Below are 20,159 nucleotides of genomic sequence, written 5' to 3'. Positions count from 1 at the left end.
AGGATGGTCTCAACTCCTGGCCTCATGTGATTCGCCCGCCTCGGCTTCCCAAAGTGTTGGGATTACAGACGTTGAGCCACCGCACCCAGACAATTTAGAACTTTAAAATACAACATAGTCTAGCATCGGCCAGACCCTTGCCATCCCAGTGCTGTCCATCACTGTTCTTAAGTCCTCAGCTCAGGGGCCAGAGAGGGCCTTTTATGCCATCCCTCTTTCTCTGACAGGGAGCAATCTAACTCTCCCTAGGGGAGTATGTCTTTTTTTCTTCTCAACAACTTCATGTTCTTTCACCACCTTAATAATCAAGCATTTCCTTCTCAACAACAGCTAAAGGGACCAGGAAAGGCTTACAGAAGAAAGTGAAAAATTTTTATCTCACTTCAAACAGAAATTTACTTTTAGGCTGTCACTGTCTCATCCCAGCTTATCTGAGCTAACAGGAAGCGAATGAAGGCCTGTGATTCAGCTGCAGGCAGCGGGTATGCCTGAGCAGGTCACACTCATTTGGTCTCTTTTGCCAGGAAAAGAAAAAAAGAACCTAAGAGAACGGTCTTCACATTTTGAATGCGCGACATTGTATCTGTGAATGAAGGCAAGAGTTAACAGCTGTTTAATTGATAACTGCTCGCATCATTGGTTGCTGGCTAACAATTGGGAAATCGGAAAATGTAGAAAAATGTAAGAAAAGTTCCAACAATATTGACTTAAATTCATGACAAGGGTGAAAACAGAAATGCTGACTCCTGCATAGGTTATCGGCTCTAATGTTCTGACTTGATATTTCCAGATGCCCAGCTCTGCGCTAATATCAACACCGTCTATTTGCTTTTTACTCTCAGGCATTCGCTCTGCAGGATTCCAGACCCTACTAAATTATTCACATGGCCCCAACCTGTCCTTCCTTGTTCCGCGGTCCTAAGACAACAAATGGTCCTAAGAGGAAAAGGGCCTCGCGCTCCCGCTCCAGGTCCACTTGGCAGTCCCCAGTTCTCCCTACTGCCGCTCCAGTGCCAGAGCCTCTCCGAGGGCGGTCGGGACCTCCAACCATGCACAAGTCTGCAGCTCTCCCCAACTTCCCGTTCAGCTCAGTCTCCGAGGGTGCGCCAGGGCAGACACCCGAAGGAGTGGGGAGTGGCAGGGCGGGGCCGGGAGAATGCTGCCCCGGAACCCATAAATCTGAGCCCTGCCCAGGTAGGCCGGGACAGTTGGGGGTGGCCTGGGCCGAGAGCCAAGAAAAGAGACCCCATCTGGCAGCCCAATTTGGCGGCAACAGGTGCCTCGGCGCCCCGGGGTCTAGGAGGGAAGTCGCTCTAGGGGCGGGCTCCGCTGCCCCACCGCCTTCCCATTGGCCGTCAGTTTAAGGAAATTGTGCTCTGATCCGTGTCCTTCCGCCGCAGAATTTAGTCCCCCCGAAAGGGCAACCTGCCCGCGCGTTCCCGCCGCCACCGCGCTTCCTCCTGAAGGTGACTGCGCCCGCGAAGACGCAGGGGGCGGGGCCCGGGTCGCCGGGAGCCGGGATTGGACAGAGGGCGGGGCGGCGGAGGGATTGCGGCGGCCCGCAGCGGGATAACCTTGAGGCTGAGGCAGCTGCTACTCGCACAGCAGCTGCACGTCCCTGGGATTCACATCTCTTCCAGTTTGCAGCGTAGCCCGAGTCGGTCAGCGCCGGAGGTGAGCGGTGCAAGAGGCTGCGCCATCCGTCCCCACCAAGGGCCCGTGCACCCAGCTAGTGCGGAATCCCGGCGCGCCGGCCGGCCCCGGGCACGCAGGCGGGGCAGCGCAGGATCCGGGGAGTCTGGGACGCGGTGGAGCTCAGAGACGGGAGAACGGCTCCTCACGCCTGGGGCCTGCTCCTCAGAAGTCCCCAGCGCCGTTCCTTCCAGATCAGGCGGGTCCGCCGGCTGTTTTCCCGTCCCAGCCCTACCCCCTCATTCTGGTCCCATCCTCCTGCCCCAATCCTCAATGCGCCTCCATCCTTGCCTGCCTTCTCTCGGTCCCTCGTGATTGATTCTACCCTTGCCTCCCCTTTCTCCGCGCCGCCTGCTCCGTGCTCGTTTGCTCCACTTCCTCCTTAAAGTCCGGTCCTTCCACCCACTCCTCTTAAACCTGTGCGTGTCCCTTCATTCTAATGGCTTTCGTGTAACTTATTGAAACTCCGTTCTGGTTCCCCTCCCGGGTCCATCCTCCATTCATGCGCGACCGCCCTTCCCGCGCCCCAGTCCCCTTTCGCCGCCCCTCCCCCTGCTCGCTGGTCACGTCCGCTCTCCCGCATCCCCCTCCTCGCCTGGCTTGTCGCCTCCCTCCCTCTCTGCTCTGGTTGCGCCCGCCCACTTGCTCCGGTCTCCGAGCGCGGTCCCGCGCCCCTTTTACATCACCGCCTCCCAGCTCCCAGCAGGCTCTGGCGGTGCTGGGGCCCTGTGTCCGGGGCGGGCGGGCGGAGGGCTGGGCTGGGTGCCCCGCGCGGCGGGCGGGATGCTGCGGCCCGGGAGCAGCTGGAGGCTTACGTAACGTTGGCCTGCCCCGCTGCCGGGAGGCAGGGCGGCTGCCCCTGCGGCGCGGTGCTGTCCCATGCGACCGGGATTAGATGGGTGGCCTGTGAGGGCCTGGGAATGGCCCGGGACCCGCGAGCTCTCCCGGCCCTTGCCGGGTGGCCTCCAGGGACCGCGCCCCATCTCGCCGCGGCCGGGCTGCACGTAGCGGCCGCGCCCAGGGTCCAGCCCGCTTCACCGGCCGATGGCCTCGGGCCGCGTAACGGGCCGTAGAAACGTCTGCAGCGGCCCTCGCCCGCTCCGCGCCTCTCCGGCACGTTTTTTTTTTTTTTCCTTTTTTCTTTTTTTTTTCTTTATTATCCGGCACGTTTTTTTAACAAATGCGCCCGGATTGTGGACCGCGGGGGCCGCGGGGTGGGGTGGGGGTGGGATCTGGTTACGGAGAGGGCAGGAAATCTGTGGCGTTCCTACTCAACGCAAACGGTGTGTGGGTCAAGGGCTGTTTGGGGGTCGGAGTTAGAGACCAGAATGACTGGACGAGTCATAGCCCACCGAGCTCACAATCTTAAAATGTATCCCCCGTAATGCTGGGAGTGGGGCACGAGCTTCCTGCTGTGGGAGGGAGGGGGACAGGAAACCTCGTAAGGTCTCACCAGGTGGCAAGCACACTGGATTAGAAGATGCAGGAAAGCACCTTCCAGTCTGAAGGTCATTTAAAGACTAGTCATGGAAAGGCATCCCTGGGCTTCTTAATCTGCATACTCCAGACCCAGGGCTTGGACCTTTGCTGGTACGGGTTAAAGTGAGGCCAACGGTGAAGGTCCACGTGGAGAGAGACATCGGGAAGTTGTCAGAAAGGCTTTTAGAATCAGGTTTGACTCATTAATTTCCCGAGACTGATTGAAGGAGTTCAGCCTCTACACCTCAGTTTCCCCTGGGAAAACTGGGAGTAACATTTTCCTCATGATGGTTGAAAGGATTCATGCCTACGTGGATGTTGCACACTCAGTTAAGTGTCTAATCTCTGGCGAAATACCCAGAAGAAAAGCCTGTGAATGAATATATTATTTTTGAGCACAATTACTTAGTCCAGAATTGAGCATAAGGGCCTTGATTCATTATCTTACTGCTGTCCGCAAACGCCTACAGCTAATCGTGGGGAATCAGGCTCTCTAACCACGTGTCTCCTGGAAACCAGTCCCCCCAGGGATCTGGTTTAATATTGACAAAGTCACTGATAATATAACTTTCCAACTCTCTGCTTGGAGCAGATGCTCTTTGATAGCTGAGATTGGGACCTCTAGACAAAGGCAGGCAAGGAGGGGCTGAGTTAAGCCTTCGGTGTTCCCCTTTAAGTGGAATACCTCTTAACAGGGGAACATTCCAGCCCTTGACTTGCTCTCCCTGCTGGTGAGATTAGGATTGGAGCCAGGATCGGTAACCCCCAGTTGGCCATCTTGAGGGCGTGGCTACTCCCGAGGCCACAGAGGAGATAGAGGTCAGGACTCCCCTGCTGCAGCATTGTTAGCAAATAATTTGCCCTTTGGTGGCCTGAGGTGCTGTGGGGGCAGGAGTGGGCTGTCTTTTGAGGAAGGGAAATGTAAGGCATCACCAAATCTGTGGGGGAGTGGGGCTCTGTGGGGAAGATGACTCAACCTTTCAATTATTCTGCTTTTGAGAGAATTATCCTCGCTGGGTGAGTGGGGAAACTACGTAGTGGTTCTTGCAGGCTTAAAAAGTCCCTTCTCCCCTTTCAGTGAGTCAAATAATGAAGCATGCATTTCCCCTAATTAAAAATGCCTCAACTTCGGAGCTTGTGGTGAGCCGCGATCGTGCCACTGCACTCCCGCCTGGGCGACAGAGCTAGATTCCGTATCAAAAAAAAAAAAAAAAGTGCCTCAACTAAGTGAAAAATGATTGGTCCGGGTCACCTGGTTCTCTGTACTACCTTAAGAGCTTAGGTGCAGAGTGGCAGAGCCCGGTGCCCAGCTAATGCAGTCTGTGCAGCTTCATTCCTGGCCCTTTTGTAGCGGGCACAGCAGCCTCTCCTGGGACATGGTTAATGATGACTTAAAGAAGGTTCTTGAACTCATTTCTCAGTTACTGACTTGAGCCAAAATGTATGAATGTTGGTCTCCTGTCTAGCACAGCTGCTTTCACTGTAAGCATTGCGTTAGAAATAATGTATTCATATTTTAGCAAAGAGCATCATTAGCTCTTTAAGAACTGTACCCCCAGTGACTTAGCAAATTTGGTGGCTGTGACTCTAAACAGCTAGCACTTTATGGGAGTTGCTTCTGTGCCTTGAATGTTGTGACACTGATGTGGGGTCACAGGAAAAACCATTTTATTTCTTAAAGCTGTTTATTTCTTAATATTGAAGCAATGGAAGAAATGAGGAAATGGCCATGGGGAGGAAGATAGAAAAAAATGCAGCACTTACATTACAAACTCACTTTACTTGGGTTTTAGTTTATTTTAAAGCTTCGGGGTTTTTTTTTTTTTTTTTTTTTTTCTGGTTTTTTTTTTGAGACAGTTTTGCTCTTGTTGCTCAGTCTGGAGTGCAATGGTGCGATCTTGGCTCACTGCAGCCTCCGCCTCCTGGGTTCAAGTGATTCTCCTGCCTCAACCTCCTGAAGTAGCTGGAATTACAGGCACCTGCCACCACACCCAGCTAATATTTTTGTATTTTTAGTAGAGATGGGGGTTTCACCATGTTGGCCAGGCTGGTCTTGAACTCCTGACTTAGGTGATCCACTGGCCTCAGCCTCCCAAAGTGCTGGGATTACGGGCATGAGCCACCACGCCTGGCCTGCTTCAGCTTTTATGAAGGCAAATCGGGATGTGTTATCTTGGCCAAGAGCTAAGACTGAGACCAGAGTACAGGAAAATGACTCATTTGACATTACCCTTCTTTCTGAATCACTCCAAAAGCCCACAGTCAAATCCCAATTTGACTGGTATACCACAAGAATGCGTTGCCCCTGTGAGCAGAGTTTTATTGCAACTTCAAGGGTCTTTGTGAGATTGGTTTATTTGGTATGAGGTCTTAAGGATTTTAAGTTGTCCTTTTAAGCATCAGTTCTGATACAGATGGGAATAGAGCTAGACAACCAGATACATGAAGACCATTTGTGATACCACCTTAACTTTTGGGGAGCTTGCATTTTTTACCAAGGGGCAGACTGAATAATTGAGTAATTTGAATACTTGGGGCTTTGTTAAAGAAGCTGTTTGGGGAAGGTGAGCCTGGGTGAGTGGTGGAGGGTGGTGTGCAGCATCTGCTGGGCCTTCCGGCCTCTTGGTATGACTGCTCAGCTCAGGAGTTGGGGGCTTTAGGGCCCCCACCACCCAGTGCGGTGAAGCCCCGCCCCTGCAGTGGTTTGTGCTTGTCTGCACGTAGGAGGGAACAAGCCGGCTGCAGTACCTTCAGTGGCCTCTGAGACTCACCTCCCCCACTTCTGTCCATAGACAAAGCTCCTGGGGAGCTCTAAGCCTCTTTCCTCATGCCAGCAAGTAGTCTTGGAAGCAGGCTGGGGCTGCGGTGGGAGAGATGACAAGAGCAGTTATTCAAGGGCAGTGAGGTTGCCAGTCCTAGCATTTCAGACTGTGGACCAGCACAGCTGCTGGCTGAACACTGCAGTCAGGATTCTCTGAAGGGAGTCCTATCCCTTCCAAACATCTTCAGTTTACTTACAGATAATGTTTCTTCATATTTTATTTTATTTTTTTGAGATGGAGTCTTGCAGTGTAACCCAGGGTAGAGTGTAGTGGCACGATCTCAGCTCACTGCAAGCTCCGCCTCCTGGGTTCACGCCGTTCTCCTGCCTCAGCCTCCTGAGTAGCTGGGACTATAGGCACCCACCACCACGCCAGGCTAATTTTTTTGTATTTTTGTAGTAGAGACGGGGTTTCACCACGTTAGCCAGGATGGTCTCGGTCTGCTGACCTCGTGATCCGCCTGTCTTGGCCTCCCAAAGTGCTGGGATTACAGGCATGAGCCACTGCGCCCGGCCATGTTTCTTCAGTTTTAAACAACTGATGTCTCCCTTGGCAATGAATGAAAAAGAACTGCTCATCAGTGGAATCAGTCAGGGCACATAAGACCCACTGTGTCCACCATGCCATTTCAGAGGAGATTCGATTGAGTTAAGCAGGGAAACAGATGTCGTAAACGTTGAAACTATCTTGGTATCCCTCTTTAGTTATTAACATTAGATGAGCAGAAAAACAAATGTCACCCATCAGGTGGGCAAACATTTAAAAAGTCTGGCAGTACCAAGTATGGAAAAAGGTGTGGAAGGCAGCAACTCGACTGCCTTCTTTGGATACAGTACAGCCACTTTGGAGAGCAATTCAGCCATATTTAGTAAAAATAGAAATGAACATACTCCATGACCTAAGACTTCAATTTCTGGATATATAGAAACTCATACAGTACAGGGAGACGTATTCTACAAGAGTAAAGTATTGATTAATAGAGGAAAACTAGTTTAATGGGGAGGGGGAGTGGCCACCAGTAAGGGAGTCCATAAATAAAATGGTCTGTTGTACAGTGGACTAGTGTAACAGTTCAAATGAATTAGCTAGATCCATATACCCACTGGATGGATCTTAAATGTGCTGCTGAGTGAAAAACAAGTTACTCAGTGATATATACAGTGTACCACTTAGGGCATTAAGAAAACCACAATATTACAGGGTTTCATTCAGTATAGATATAGATACACTGTACATAGACTTAAGTGAACTGGAAGGATACAGAGTTCATGACAGTGATTGGGTGTCAAAATGCATGATGTCGCTGGGTGCAGTGGCTCACGCCTGTAATCCCAGTACTTTGGGAGGCTGATGCAGGAGGGTCACTTGAGGCCAGGAGATCGAGACCAGCCTGGGCAACATCACAAGATTCCCATCTCTATTTAAATAAATAGAAAAAAAAGTTCATGATGGAGGTGGAAAGGGTTGGAGGAGCTTGGGGATGGAGAAAAAATGAACTGTATACAGTTATAATTTTTTTTTTTATTTTTAGAAAGTAAAGAGGGCCAGGCGCACTGGCTGACGCCTGTAATCCCAGCACTTTGGGAGGCTGAAGCGGGCGGACCATGAGGTCAGGAGATTGAGACCATCCTGGCTAACACGGTGAAACCCCGTCTGTACTAAAAATACACACACACACACACAAATTAGCCAGGCGTGGTGGCAGGTGCCTGTAGTCCCAGCTACTCGGGAGGCTGAGGCAGGAGAATGGTGTGAACCTGGGAGGTGGAGCTTGCAGCGAGCTGAGATTGTGCCACTGCACTCCAGCCTGGGCCACAGAGTGAGATTCCATCTCAACAAAAAAAATTAAGAAGAAAGTAAATACAGCTCAGCCTTTATTTGTGTGTGTTCCCCCCCCCCCTTTTTTTTTCTGAGACAGAGTTTTTCACTCTGTTGCACAGGCTGGAGTGCGGTGGTGCGATCTCTGTTCACTGCAATCTGCGCTTCTTGGATTCAAGCAACTCTGTGCCTCAGCCACCCAAGTAAGCTGGGATTACAGATGTGCGCCAGGCTAATTTTTGTATGTTTAGTAGTGACAGTGTTTCGCCATATTAGCCAGGCTGGTCTCGAACTCCTAGTCCCAAGTGATCTGCCCGCCTCAGCCTTTCAAACTGTTGGGATTACAGGCGTGAGCCACCACAGCCAGCCATGGCTCAGTGTTAATGGTCAGTTCTGGGTGGTAGAGATGCAGATGTTAAAATTTTTTTTTTCTTTAATTCATAACAAAATAGAAGCAAACCTATAAAGGCTATTGTAGGAAGACCAGTCATACTAACTAGTTCAGTGCTCTTGGAGAGTTGGCACTGCCTTTCCTCCTCCATTGCCCCAACTAGAATGCAGGGCAGCCCTTCCTTTAAATGCTGAGCCAGTGCCTCACTTTGCTGAGGCCATAACCCACCTGAGTTGCACTTAAGAGGACCCTAAATCAGGGTTCCAGGTCCCTTGCTGGTTCTAGAGTATGGATATCATTCCCAGAAACACCACCCTACTTTTAATCCTAGTAAGGAGGCACCATGTCCCAAGGCAACTAACGCTTCCCCCAAACCACCTCCTTCAGGCTGAAACCAGTTGTCTGCACTGAGCAGCTGGGATGGAACCAGGAAATACTCGGCATCTGAGGATATTGAGGGTTCTCTGACTTAGGACTTCTTCACCTGAAGTTGAGTGGTCTTTTGGGGAAGTAGGCCCATTTAGCATCAGCTGCTCTTCCCTATTCCGCACTGTAGCTGGAAATAGGACCTTAGGTTCCTGTTGACAAGTCATTTACTTTTAGCCCTGAAGAAATAAAAGAGCCAAGTTTTTTTTTTTTTTGAGATGGAGTCTCACTGTGTCGCCCAGGCTGGAGTGCAGTGGCGCGATCTCCGCTCACTGCAAGCTCCGCCTCCTGGGTTCATGCCATTCTCCCGCCTCAGCCTCTGAGTAGCTGGGACTACAGGCGCCCGCCACCACGCCCGGCTAATTTTTTGTATTTTTAGTAGAGACGGGGTTTCACCGTGTTAGCCAGGATGGTCTCGATCTCCTGACCTTGTGATCCGCCCGCCTTGGCCTCCCAAAGTGCTGGGATTACAGGCTTGAGCCACCGCGCCCGGGTTTTTTTGTTTTTTTTTTTTAAAGCAAGGGAATTTTACCAGAACCTACAAGTGGGCTCATTTTGTTCTGTGTAGCTTGGTAACACCATACTGCTTTCTGCTGTGGGGCCTGCTGGGGTTAAAGTGTGGGCTTCAGACCCAGGTCTCTTAGCTAGAAGATATCTTATCTTCTGTATCCTGTACCCATATGCAAATATGCTATTGTCATTACCCTTAACTGTATATGAAGACGAACAGTGCCTACTCCAGACCTTACTAGGTTCTGCTGGCCCATCACCCATTTTGATCATGTTGCTGGCCTAGTTTGATTAGGGCAAATCTCAGAAATTCCATTTCCGTTGTTGAGGAAGAGAGCTAGAGAGCAGGCTGATCCGAATGCCAGAATATCATGATGCATACTTTCTAATGGATGCTGGTGTTCTGAACAGTTGAGGATTGAAAGGCCTTCATTATGGCTTGAAGATGTAGGTAGCAAACTGACGTCACAGCAAGGAACGCAATCTTGTGTACCTACTGGCAATGTTGGAGAGAGAAAGCATCAGGTGCCACCATTTTACAGTTGATATGTGTGAGGTTGGTATCGGAGCATAATTGGTACAAAGTAAAAATGACTTAGGCAGATGCAGACTCACGGGCCAGGCTGGTTTATTAGGGCAGAATGATTTGGTCCTTTGTGAAAGAATTGGTGGAGTGAAGCGTGAATCTTTCCCAGCGCAACCCAACAACAGTCCTGGCCCTAAGAAGTGGATCATGGGAGCTGGGTGTGGTTCGTGCCCGTAGTCCCAGCTACTTGGGATGCTGAGGCTGGAGGATCATTTGAGGGTGCAGTGAGCTATAATAATAATATAATGTAATGTAATGTAATATAATCATACCACTGCACTCCAGCCTGGGTGACAGTGAAAGCCTATCTCAAAAAAAAAAAAAAGGTTGGAGTGGGGAGTGTTGGGTATTTTTTTATGACTTTTATCTCCTGGTTTCTGAAGAATGGCCGAAAAATTGTGTCTGACACAAAGGAAACTAATATAAAGAGCTAGGAGCTGTCTGAGATGAGAAAGGAAAGGGAGAATAGGGCACCTGGAGCTGGGCTGTGATTGTGCCTGTTCCAACCTGTAACTCCAGACTAAGGCCTCTTAGAGATGGTGTCTCCTTTCTCACAGAGGAGACATGGCTCTGAGGAAGATCTTACTGCAGGGGCTCGGGCTCAAGAATAAGGCTCCTGGACACACTGGGCACAGTGTGTGCTGCTATCAGTGGATACGCCAGGCTTCCACTGCTGGCTGGAGGTTGGCTCTGCATGTCTGTGCCTTCCTAGGAGGAGGATGCAATAGTGAGTCAGACTGGCATGGGTGGGGCCACATGTCCTGGCAGGCACTGTCCGGGCAACTGGCATGAGGGGAGAGGAGTCTTTCCCAGAAGCCTGCCCTGAGAAACCAAGACTGGGCTGCTTCCCTGGAGCCAAGGGAGAGTCCAGTGAGTGTTTCACATACAACTTTAGGTAGGTGGTTGGTTGGATGGGCAGCTTGTGCTGGGAAGAGGATTTTGGAGAAAGCGGGAGAGCTCTGGCCCTCCCTGCAAGGGAGGCTTCAGGTCAGAGCCTGAGGAAAGACCTGGGCTTGAGGTATGGGGTCTCTGGCTCGAAGAGAGCATTTAGGATGCATGAGATCTGAAGTCTAGATGAACTTGCTGATAGGCAAGCTTTTCTTTTGACTGCTAGTGTATAAATCCACTATAGAAATTTTCATTTGTCATTTTTCTACTTATTGGCAAAAAATTAGAGCTTATAGGCATCAGATTTAATTTGAGATAGTTGAAATAGGGTTTGTGTTTGAGGCCAATATAATTTTATCTGCTAATGGCATCTTGTGGACTTGGAGGCAGCCCTTCTGTACCATAACATTATCACAAAGCTTTTACTGTAAAGCTTGAGAACAGACTAGTTTGCTGGATTTGGGCATGTAACTAACAGATTTGAGGCATGGGATTATCCTATGAACTTTTTTTTTTTTTTTGCTTTGAGGTTCTGAATGTATTAAGGTTGACCACCTTAAGCCATTGAAACTCTCCTATAATACATTTGTGATGTAGGGCCTAAGACATGTTTGTTTGTTTGTTTGAGACGTATCTTCACTACCTTTTAAAAGCAGATTATTCTTGAAGTGCATAGAGCAGCAATTGATTAATGGAATTGGTATCTTCACATTTCATTTACTTCCTCCCAACAATTTTATAGGATGCATATAAATATTTCCAAAAAAGGTATACATAATTTCTTACTATAAAAGTATTTTTATTTTTATATCAGTAAATTTGTTAATAAAGAGGAATTTTTGTTGTTGTTGTAATCCTACCACCCCAATGACATCCTATTAAAATTTCAGTATATATCCTCCCGGGTCTTTTAGGTATGTTTAATTTGGTGTCCCTTCCCCACTCCCAAAAGGGGAGGGACCAGGTTCTTGTATAGAATAGTGGAATGTTAGTAAATCACATGTTTTTTTTTTTTTTTTTGAGACGGAGTCTCGCTCTGTCGCCCAGGCTGGAGCGCAGTGGCTGGATCTCAGCTCACTGCAAGCTCCACCTCCCAGATTTACACCATTCTCCTGCCTCAGCCTCCCTAGTAGCTGGGACTACAGGCGCCCGGGTAGTTTTTTGTATTTTTTAGTAGAGATGAGTTTTCACCGTGTTAGCCAGGATAGTCTCGATCTTCTGACCTTGTGATCCTCCCGTCTCGGCCTCCCAAAGTGCTGGGATTACAGGCTTGAGCCACCGCGCCCGGCCTAAATCACATGTTTAAAGAGACATAACAGCTGAATCTGTAGAGCAGCTGCCACCTGGATACCTGGTTATTAAGGTAATTTTTCCATTACCCCAAAGAGCTTTAGTTACACTCAGCTTTTACCTTAATCCTTGTACAGCTCTCCAGGGCACACTTTATTCAGCTCTGAGCGGTCTTTGCAAGTGAGGCCAAGGAGCCAACCTGAGCCAAAAGGAGAGCATTATGTCACCGGAAGCCCAAGCCCAGAGAACCAAAGGTATGACCTGATATTCAGTGGCCCCAGCCAGGTCTTTACAAGAAGACCCTGATATCTCAGGTCTAAGAAGAGCCAGCTGATGGTTTTTAAAAAGAGTGGAATTAGTTACTCTGACCCACTTATTCAGATCTTATTTTGTTCACAATATAGTCCCCAGATTGTAGGCCCATTGGAGGCCACAGCAAGGCCTTTGTGTTCCAATTGGCCTGCTATGCCATCTCTCAGTAATGTTCCCTTAACAGCCAGACTTCCCTAAGCCCAGCTGGGAGCTCTGAAGGTATGCGAGCCCTCCCTAAACCATGAGTGTAGGGAGAGGGACCAGGGCTCCCCAGGCTTTACTCCCTGTCAGTAATGCAGAAGTTCCTCAGATTTAGGGACGGGGGAGCAGAGGCATAACTTTGATTCTGACAAAGAGGCATTCAGAGAGACTGAAAGGTCATTTAACAAACACTAGAATGCTTCCACTTACTAGGTGCTAGGAGATACAAAACCATATAGGTCCTGGAAGAGAGGATACATAGTAGATATTAGGGGCTTAGGAAATACAATTGAAATGAAGAGTGCATTTGCCAGGTTGAGTAGTTAGTTGGTATCTTATTTCCCCATTTTAAAAGTTTTAGAATCTGTGGTTGAGGACTTGTGGCCATCAGTTTTCCATAGCCAACAGACTGTTCACTATTGTCTTCAGAGCTCTTTGGACCTTAACAGGCCTTCTTTGGAGATGGCAGAGATGGGTTTAGATGCATACTCTGCTGGAGCCACCCAGAGAGCCCACAGAGTCAGGGATGGAACAGGGTAAAGGAGTAAGGGTCATATGTGTGAGATGCCTTGATTTGGAACTTTGAGATTTAGGAAGAGATGGGGAAGGGCTAAAGAGGGACTTGTTTCTGAGCCTTGCTTGGCTGAAGCATTTAGGCTCAAGCATTTTAGAAAGAGTAGCCCTTGGTCTGAGAACTCAAGGAAACAACTTTCTGATGAGCAATGTAGCAAGCTTCTGGTTCACATCCTTACCTGATAGTTCTTCAAACACTGCCTGGAAGCTTTTCCTGAGTCTTTGTCTCTAATCAGCTAACTAACAGGCTGAGCGAGTTTAGTTGTAAGTCATTAATGAAGAAAGCAAAGGTTGGGGCCATTGTCAGGATTGTGACCTGGGCTAGTTAATTACCTGGAACTGATGGTCTGTGTTAGAGAGTGGTGGTATACTTGTCAGGCTTAGAAAAGAAAACAGGATGTGTATCAAAAATCTTCTGGGGAAAAGATTTGACCAGCAACTTTAATTTCTCTGTGTTGCAGCTATCCTGTTAATGTAGTTGTGATATAATTTTAGAATTATACCAGTGCCCTTATGTTATCCTTGCTTTGCAAATTGCAAATTGCTTTACGTGTCCTAACGTCCTTCTGGCCAACAGTAGATGTGGTTTTAGGTTTAGACTCCTGGGATGGAAGCTTTTGCATTCAGGGGAATGACTTTGGGTTTGGATGAGGATTGTAAAGAGGCAATGTGGGTGCCCCACGGACAAAGCAGCTATTTGTAGCTTTGTGACTACTTAGTAGGCACTAAGCTAGGAGTCAGTTGTTTGTATCACTGGAAGATTGGTTATAACTTACTTTGTTGGAAGCTCCTTCATTACATGTTAAACGATGTTATTTAGAGATAGAGTGGTGGGAAAGCTGTCTAAGTAGATGTCAGCCCAGTGTAAGAGAGACCTGCTTACTGTGGGTCCTTGGGACTGTGAGCAGTGGGTGGGAGGTTTTAACTTGTTCAGTAAGGTCCGTTTTCATTGTTCACCATCTTGTGAACCCTTTGTCTAACATGAGGAGCAACCACATAACCACAGCATGTCTGGCTTCCCTGTGGCTTGTGTACAAAGCGTGCTTATTGAGTTAATGTATAAGCAGGAGACAGCCTCCTGTGATAAATGGTATATTAACCACTTCTCAGTCTTACCACTCTCTTTCAATTTGTCTGGACCCAGGACCTCAGCAGCCATGTCGAAGCCCCATAGTGAAGCCGGGACTGCCTTCATTCAGACCCAGCAGCTGCATGCAGCCATGGCTGACACATTCCTGGAGCACATGTGCCGCCTGGACATTGACTCACCACCCATCACAGCCCGGAACACTGGCATCATCTGTACCATTGGTGAGTGTGTGTGCCCCTTCCCCAAAAAAAGGGCTTCATGGGCAGTGACCCTTTCTCTCCTGAAAAGACATAACTAAATGTCCTAACAAACCTAGGTGCTACATGGGATGCTACACAGATTCTTATAAAAGGACTCAGGTCATAGGAAGTTGCAGTAAAGAATTAGTATGTGCACAGGATGGCAAATATAGTTAATAAGAGAGTATTAGACATTTCAAAATTGCTAAGATGGCCAGGTATGGTGGCTCCCAGCACTTTGGGAGGCCAAGTGAGAGGATTGTCTGAGGCTAGAAATTTGAGACCAGCCTGAGCAACTTAGACCCTGTCTCTCCAAAAAGTAAAAACAAAAGAAAAAAAAAATTAGCTGGGCATGGTGGCATGTACCTGTAGTTCTGACTACATGGGAGGCTGAGGAAAAGATCACTTGAGTCCAGGAGATTGAAGTTGCAGTGAGCCATGATCACACCACTGCACTCCAGTCTGGGAAACAGAGCGAGATCCTGTCTTAAGAAAAAAAAAAAAATTGGCCGGGCGCGGTGGCTCAAGCCTGTAATCCCAGCACTTTGGGAGGCCGAGACGGGCAGATCACAAGGTCAGGAGATCGAGACCATCCTGGCTAACATGGTGAAACCCCGTCTCTACTAAAAAATACAAAAAACTAGCCAGGCGAGGTGGTGGGCGCCTGTAGTCCCAGCTACTTGGGAGGCTGAGGCAGGAGAATGGCGTAAACCCGGGAGGCGGAGCTTGCAGTGAGCTGAGATCCGGCCACTGTACTCCAGCCTGGGCGACAGAGCGAGACTCCATCTCAAAAAAAAAAAAAAATTGTCTGGGTATGGTGGCACATGCCTATAATCCCAGCACTTTGGGAGGCTGAGGCAGGCGGATCACCTGAGGTCAGGAGAACCAGCCTGGCCAACAGAGTGAAATCCCGTCTCTACTAAAAATAAAAAAAAAATAGCCGGGCGTGATGGCGGGTGTCTATAATCCCAGCTACTTGGGAGGCTGAGGCAGGAGAATCGCTTGAAGCTGGGAGGCGGAGGTTGCAGTGAACTGAGACCTGACCATTGCACTCCAGCCTTGGCAACAAGAATGAAACTCTGTCTCAAAAAAAAAGAAAGAAAGAAAAAAGAAAAAAACATTGCTAAGAGTAAATTTCAAATGTCCTCACCACAAAAATATTAAGTACTTGAAGTCATGGATATGTTAACTAACCTGATTTAATTATTCCACATTGTATCCAAACTGTATGTATTGGATTACATAACTTTGTAACCCAAATTATAAATTACCAGTTTATAATAATAAACAATTTGTTGCAAAAAGAATCCATATGCTTTAGGTTTTATGCTATAGGCAAAATTTAGAGGGTGTTTTCCTTAGCAGGTCTTTGTAGGAGCAACTTACAGACCTAGGAAAGATCTTTTTAACATGTTTTGTGCAACCAAGATTCTGTGGTTGGACATCTGGCTGGGTTTCAGTGAGGGCGGAGAAGGCTGGCCAAGTCTTAACCTAGGCTTTTCTGATACAGTGGAAGCCTGCAGAATTTGAAGGAAATGGTCGAAGTGTCCCAGTAAATCAAAAAAGTAAGCTGGCACGGTAGTAGTCTTCCATACACTTTTTAAAGACTTTTGAGCTATTTGGGAGAGGAAAAGTTTTCAGGGAAAAGAATTCTTTAAACTTAAGTAAACTTAAATGTTTTTCCTTCTTTGAATGATTAATACTTGTGGCTTTAAAACTTTTCCTAATAGGCCCAGCTTCTCGATCAGTGGAGACGTTGAAGGAGATGATTAAGTCTGGAATGAATGTGGCTCGTCTGAACTTCTCTCATGGAACTCATGAGGTGAGCTGTAGCTGGACCCTGTGGCCATTGTGATGGCCTGTAGGAAACAGGGAGCGGGTGCAGTGTTCATTCAGCCACACGGATTAGGCAAGGATGACTCTGAGTTTCACAGCCAGTGTGAAGTTTGTCTTTACTAGCCCATCCCTACTCTCCTTCCCTCTTGTCCTGATGAAGAAACTGGCTAAGTCTCTTTTAGCAAAGAAGACCCCTTTTGTCACTGGCCATGTTTCTCTCACACACCTCTTCTACCGTTAGCTTTCACAAAGGAAGATATGGAAAGGTTCTCCTGGAAAACCCTCTAAGCCTTAGGTGTCCTGGCCACAGCGCTTGACTCTCCTGTCCCCAGGTTTCTGCTACAGGCTGTATTGCCATGGCAAACCATCTAGCAGATCGATTCTGGCCTATCTTAGAACCAAAATAACTGGGCAGGTCCATGAGAAGAGTTTCCATTATTCTAAGTTTTGAATGACTGAGCCTAATGCAACAAGCACTCACTGGCATATAATACCCCTCTTCCTCAGCACTGTATTCCCAGCCTGTGCCTTCCCAGGGGTTCTGTACATTAAAATAACACCAGTTAGCACTCTTCCTCAGGAGCCTAGTAGGACTGTATTTGTGATGGGCTCTTTATTACCTGGCTTTACCTATGGACAGAGGCCTTGCCCAGGAGCCAGGTAGCAGCTGTCAGGATGGCTCCATTCCTGCCTCTGTTGCCAGATTTAGAATAAACCCATTCTGAGGAGTTTGGGGTTCCCTGAGGTACCATGACTTATTTATTTTTTTATTTTATAAGACAAAATTTTCCTCTGTCATCCAGGCTGGACTACAGTGGTATGATCATGGCTCACTGGATCCTTGACCTCCCAGGTTCATGTGATCCTCTTGCCTCAGCCTCCCAAGTAACTGGTAATACAGGCATGCACCACCATATCTGGCTAATTTAAAAAAAATTTTTTTTTTAAATTATAATATTGCACTTTGTGTTCTCATAATACAGATGAACAGAAAAAGAAAATTTTCCCATCGTTGTCTGTGTGTTGCTTCATAGGACATTCAGTGTCACCAAGTTGGTGGGGAGCTCGGTCACCGTCCACACTTGACTGTCATCTCTGGTTCAAGGTTTCTGCTTTAGATGTATGCATTCCTCAATTTTTTTGTGTAAATGAGGTCTCACTATATTGCCTAGGCTGGTCTCAAACTCCTGGGCTCAAGTGATTCTCTCAAATGTTGGGATTAGAGGACCTTCAGACTTAACCATAGATTTCCCATAGATCATGGGATTTCGTAATGGCATTGATAAGAAGGAATCACAGAAGAGGCAGACCTTGTCCCTGTCTTGGCTTCTGTATTTCCTGTTTAGAGTAAAGAAAATGCTACCCTGTAAGGCCAAGTGCCTTATAGAGGTTGCCCTCTGGCATTTGGAAGTTGGTATTAAGTTTGGACTAAAAATAAAGCCTCAGGAAATGCAGTCCAAGAGTGAATTCCTCCTTTTGGGAAACATGAGACTCTTCATCATAGATTCCCTAACCTGTGTTCATAAACAGCCTATGGCCTGGCTAGTGGCTGGCCCCTAAATGTCATGGGGACCTGACCAAGTCCAGCAGACATACCACGCAGGTTAAGACATGTCCCTGTACCTTTTGGAAAAATCTGTAGTTTTCCAAAAGCAAGGGGTCCTTAGCAGGAGTCACCGAGAATTACTACTACAAGTGTGAGCTTAGCTTAAAGAGAGAGAGCTGAAGACAATGGTGGAGGTCTGTTCACTGTTGATCCCTGCTGCTGTAGTCTGCCGTGGGCTCCTGTGTTCAGGGAAAGGAGCAGAAATAGATTTTTAAGAAGTTGACCTTTAAGTAGGCTTTATGGTTCCTTCATCCAGTAAAATAACACCACATAGCTCTTACATGGCAAGGGGGAGTGATATCTGCTGCACCTGCTGGATGAGAGCTGGCTCCGATTTTGGTTTTTTAAACTTTAAGAGGCTTTTTGGAGATTATCTCTGCTTTCACTCCTACTCCCAGATTATAATTAAGATTTTTTTTAAAATTTTTTAAAGATGTCCCTCTTGTGGATTTATTTTGAAGTTTTAGACCAAGATGAGGTTGTCTCTGGGCTCAGCTTGGAAACTGATTTGAAGTTATTCTAATTTGTATAATGTAACGTAAACAGTTTCAACCTTACCGTTTGTCAGGGCTGTTGTTTCATATGCACCTTTGACTAGGGGCTGGGATGTACTTTTCTAGTTTCTGACTATTTTAAATGCTCTTCTGAGCAGAACGTCGAGATTACTGTCTTCCCTCTCACTCTGACAGAGGAACATCAAATGTCTGCATCTGATCTTTTAACAGCTTTCTTTTTTTGAGACAGAGTCTTGCTCTGTTGCCCAGGCTAGAGTGTACTGGCACGATCTCGGCTCACCACAACCTCTGCCTCCCAGGTTCAAGCAATTCTCATGCCTCAGCCTCCTGAATCGCTGGGATTACAGACCTGTGCCACCATGCCAGCTAATTTTTAAATATTTTTAGTAGAGACAGGGTTTCGGCATGTTGGCCAGGCTGGTCTTGAACTCGTGACCTCAGGTGATCCAACTGCCTCGGCCTCCCAAAGTGCTGGGATTACAGGCGTGAGCCACCACGCCCAGCTCTCTTTTGACTGCTTTGGCAACTAGTCTTCAGCCCTCACTTTTGGCAGTTCACATGGGCAAGATGCATTCTTGCTGAACATGTGGTTCCATATGCTGTGTTTTCCAGATTTATTTATTTATTTATTTAGAGAGGGAGTCTCGCTCTGTCACCCAGGCTGGAGTGCAGTGGCACGATCTTGGCTCACTGCAACCTCCACCTCCTGGATTCAAGAGATTCTTCTGTCTCAGCCTCCTAAGTAGCTGAGATTACAAGCATCTGCTACCATCCCCGGCTAATTTTTGTGTTTTAGTAGAGATGGGGTTTCACCTTGTTGGCCAGGCTGATCTCGAATTCCTGACCTCAAGTGATATGTCTGCCTTGGCCTCCCAAAGTGCTGGGATTACAGGTGTGAGCCACTGCGCCTGGCCTAGAAAAAATGACTTTCAAACAACCTAAATGTAGAGCCTTCCACAGGACAGCATTGATGGATGAAACTCTTTACCATGTAACATCCCAACAAAGCCACAGCTGTAGTGGAAGACTCAGTACATCTCCCAGAAATGCTCTAAGAGATTATAATATATGACATAGATTTGAATAATATACCTAATAATTGGTATGTTTATAATATATAGTTTTACATCCCCAAGACCAAAAATGCATGTTTGCGTGAAACACTCATGGTTACAAATATATATTAGGCCACCAAAAAAACCCCCAAGTTTCATGAAGTAGAAATTGTACAGACACATTCTCTGATAAAAATTTTTTAATGGAAATTAAGAACAAAGTCAAGAAAACTGAAGTGTGCTTACTTTAGAAAGCAAAATCTCAAGGTAGATGGAATAAATATTTAACTCAGAACACTAGGGGAGGAAAACCCTAAAAAGGGTGAAGAAAAATAATTTTGTAAGATTATAGCTCAATGAAATGAAAATAAATTTGACAAATTAAGCTAAGAGCTGATTATTTGTGGGGAAAAAATAGTAAAATAGAAAGTTCTGGGAAGCCAGGTGAAGAATGCAAGGATGTACAAATAAGAATATGAATAGAAAAGGGAGTATTTCCTACACATTGGAGATTTTAAAAGTTAAGAAAGACTTATAACTTAATTCCTATATAGAGAGATGACATTGGCCATTTTCCAAGAAAAGATAAATAGCCAAAAAGATAGAAAATATGAACAGACCAGTGGCCATAAGAAGTTGAAAAAGTGGGCTGGGCTCATACCTACAATCCTAGCAGTTTGGGAGGCCAAGGCAGAGGGATCATTTGAGGACAGGAGTTCGAGACCAGCCTTGCCAACATGGTGAAACCCTGTCTTTACTAAAAATACAGAATTGGCCGGGCATGGTGGCACATGCCTGCAGTCCCAGCTACTCAGGATCCTGAGGCAGGA

The 20,159-nt window shown here is 47.2% G+C and overlaps 1 protein-coding gene across 3 annotated transcripts in view; it reads left to right on the top strand.

Moving 5' to 3' along the window:
- The first annotated feature begins 561 nt into the window (after positions 1–561).
- Positions 562–20,159, top strand: part of PKM (pyruvate kinase M1/2) — a 34,678-nt gene continuing 15,080 nt past the window's right edge. For 2 of the 3 annotated variants that reach the window (XM_023220680.2, XM_023220681.2), the window contains exons 1-3: positions 562–1,674; positions 14,133–14,299; positions 16,048–16,139. In XM_023220680.2, the coding sequence (XP_023076448.1) occupies positions 14,146–14,299; positions 16,048–16,139 (246 nt within the window). In that variant the 5' untranslated portion in view covers positions 562–1,674; positions 14,133–14,145. The remainder of the gene's footprint in view (positions 1,675–14,132; positions 14,300–16,047; positions 16,140–20,159) is intronic. The other variant, XM_023220682.2, reaches the window with a different exon arrangement.

The sequence above is a fragment of the Piliocolobus tephrosceles genome, chromosome 6 (assembly GCF_002776525.5).
Source record: "Piliocolobus tephrosceles isolate RC106 chromosome 6, ASM277652v3, whole genome shotgun sequence".
Lineage (NCBI taxonomy): Eukaryota > Metazoa > Chordata > Mammalia > Primates > Cercopithecidae > Piliocolobus > Piliocolobus tephrosceles.
The sequence above is the reverse complement of the archived record's forward strand: the minus strand, read 5'-3'. Positions and strand labels throughout refer to the sequence as shown.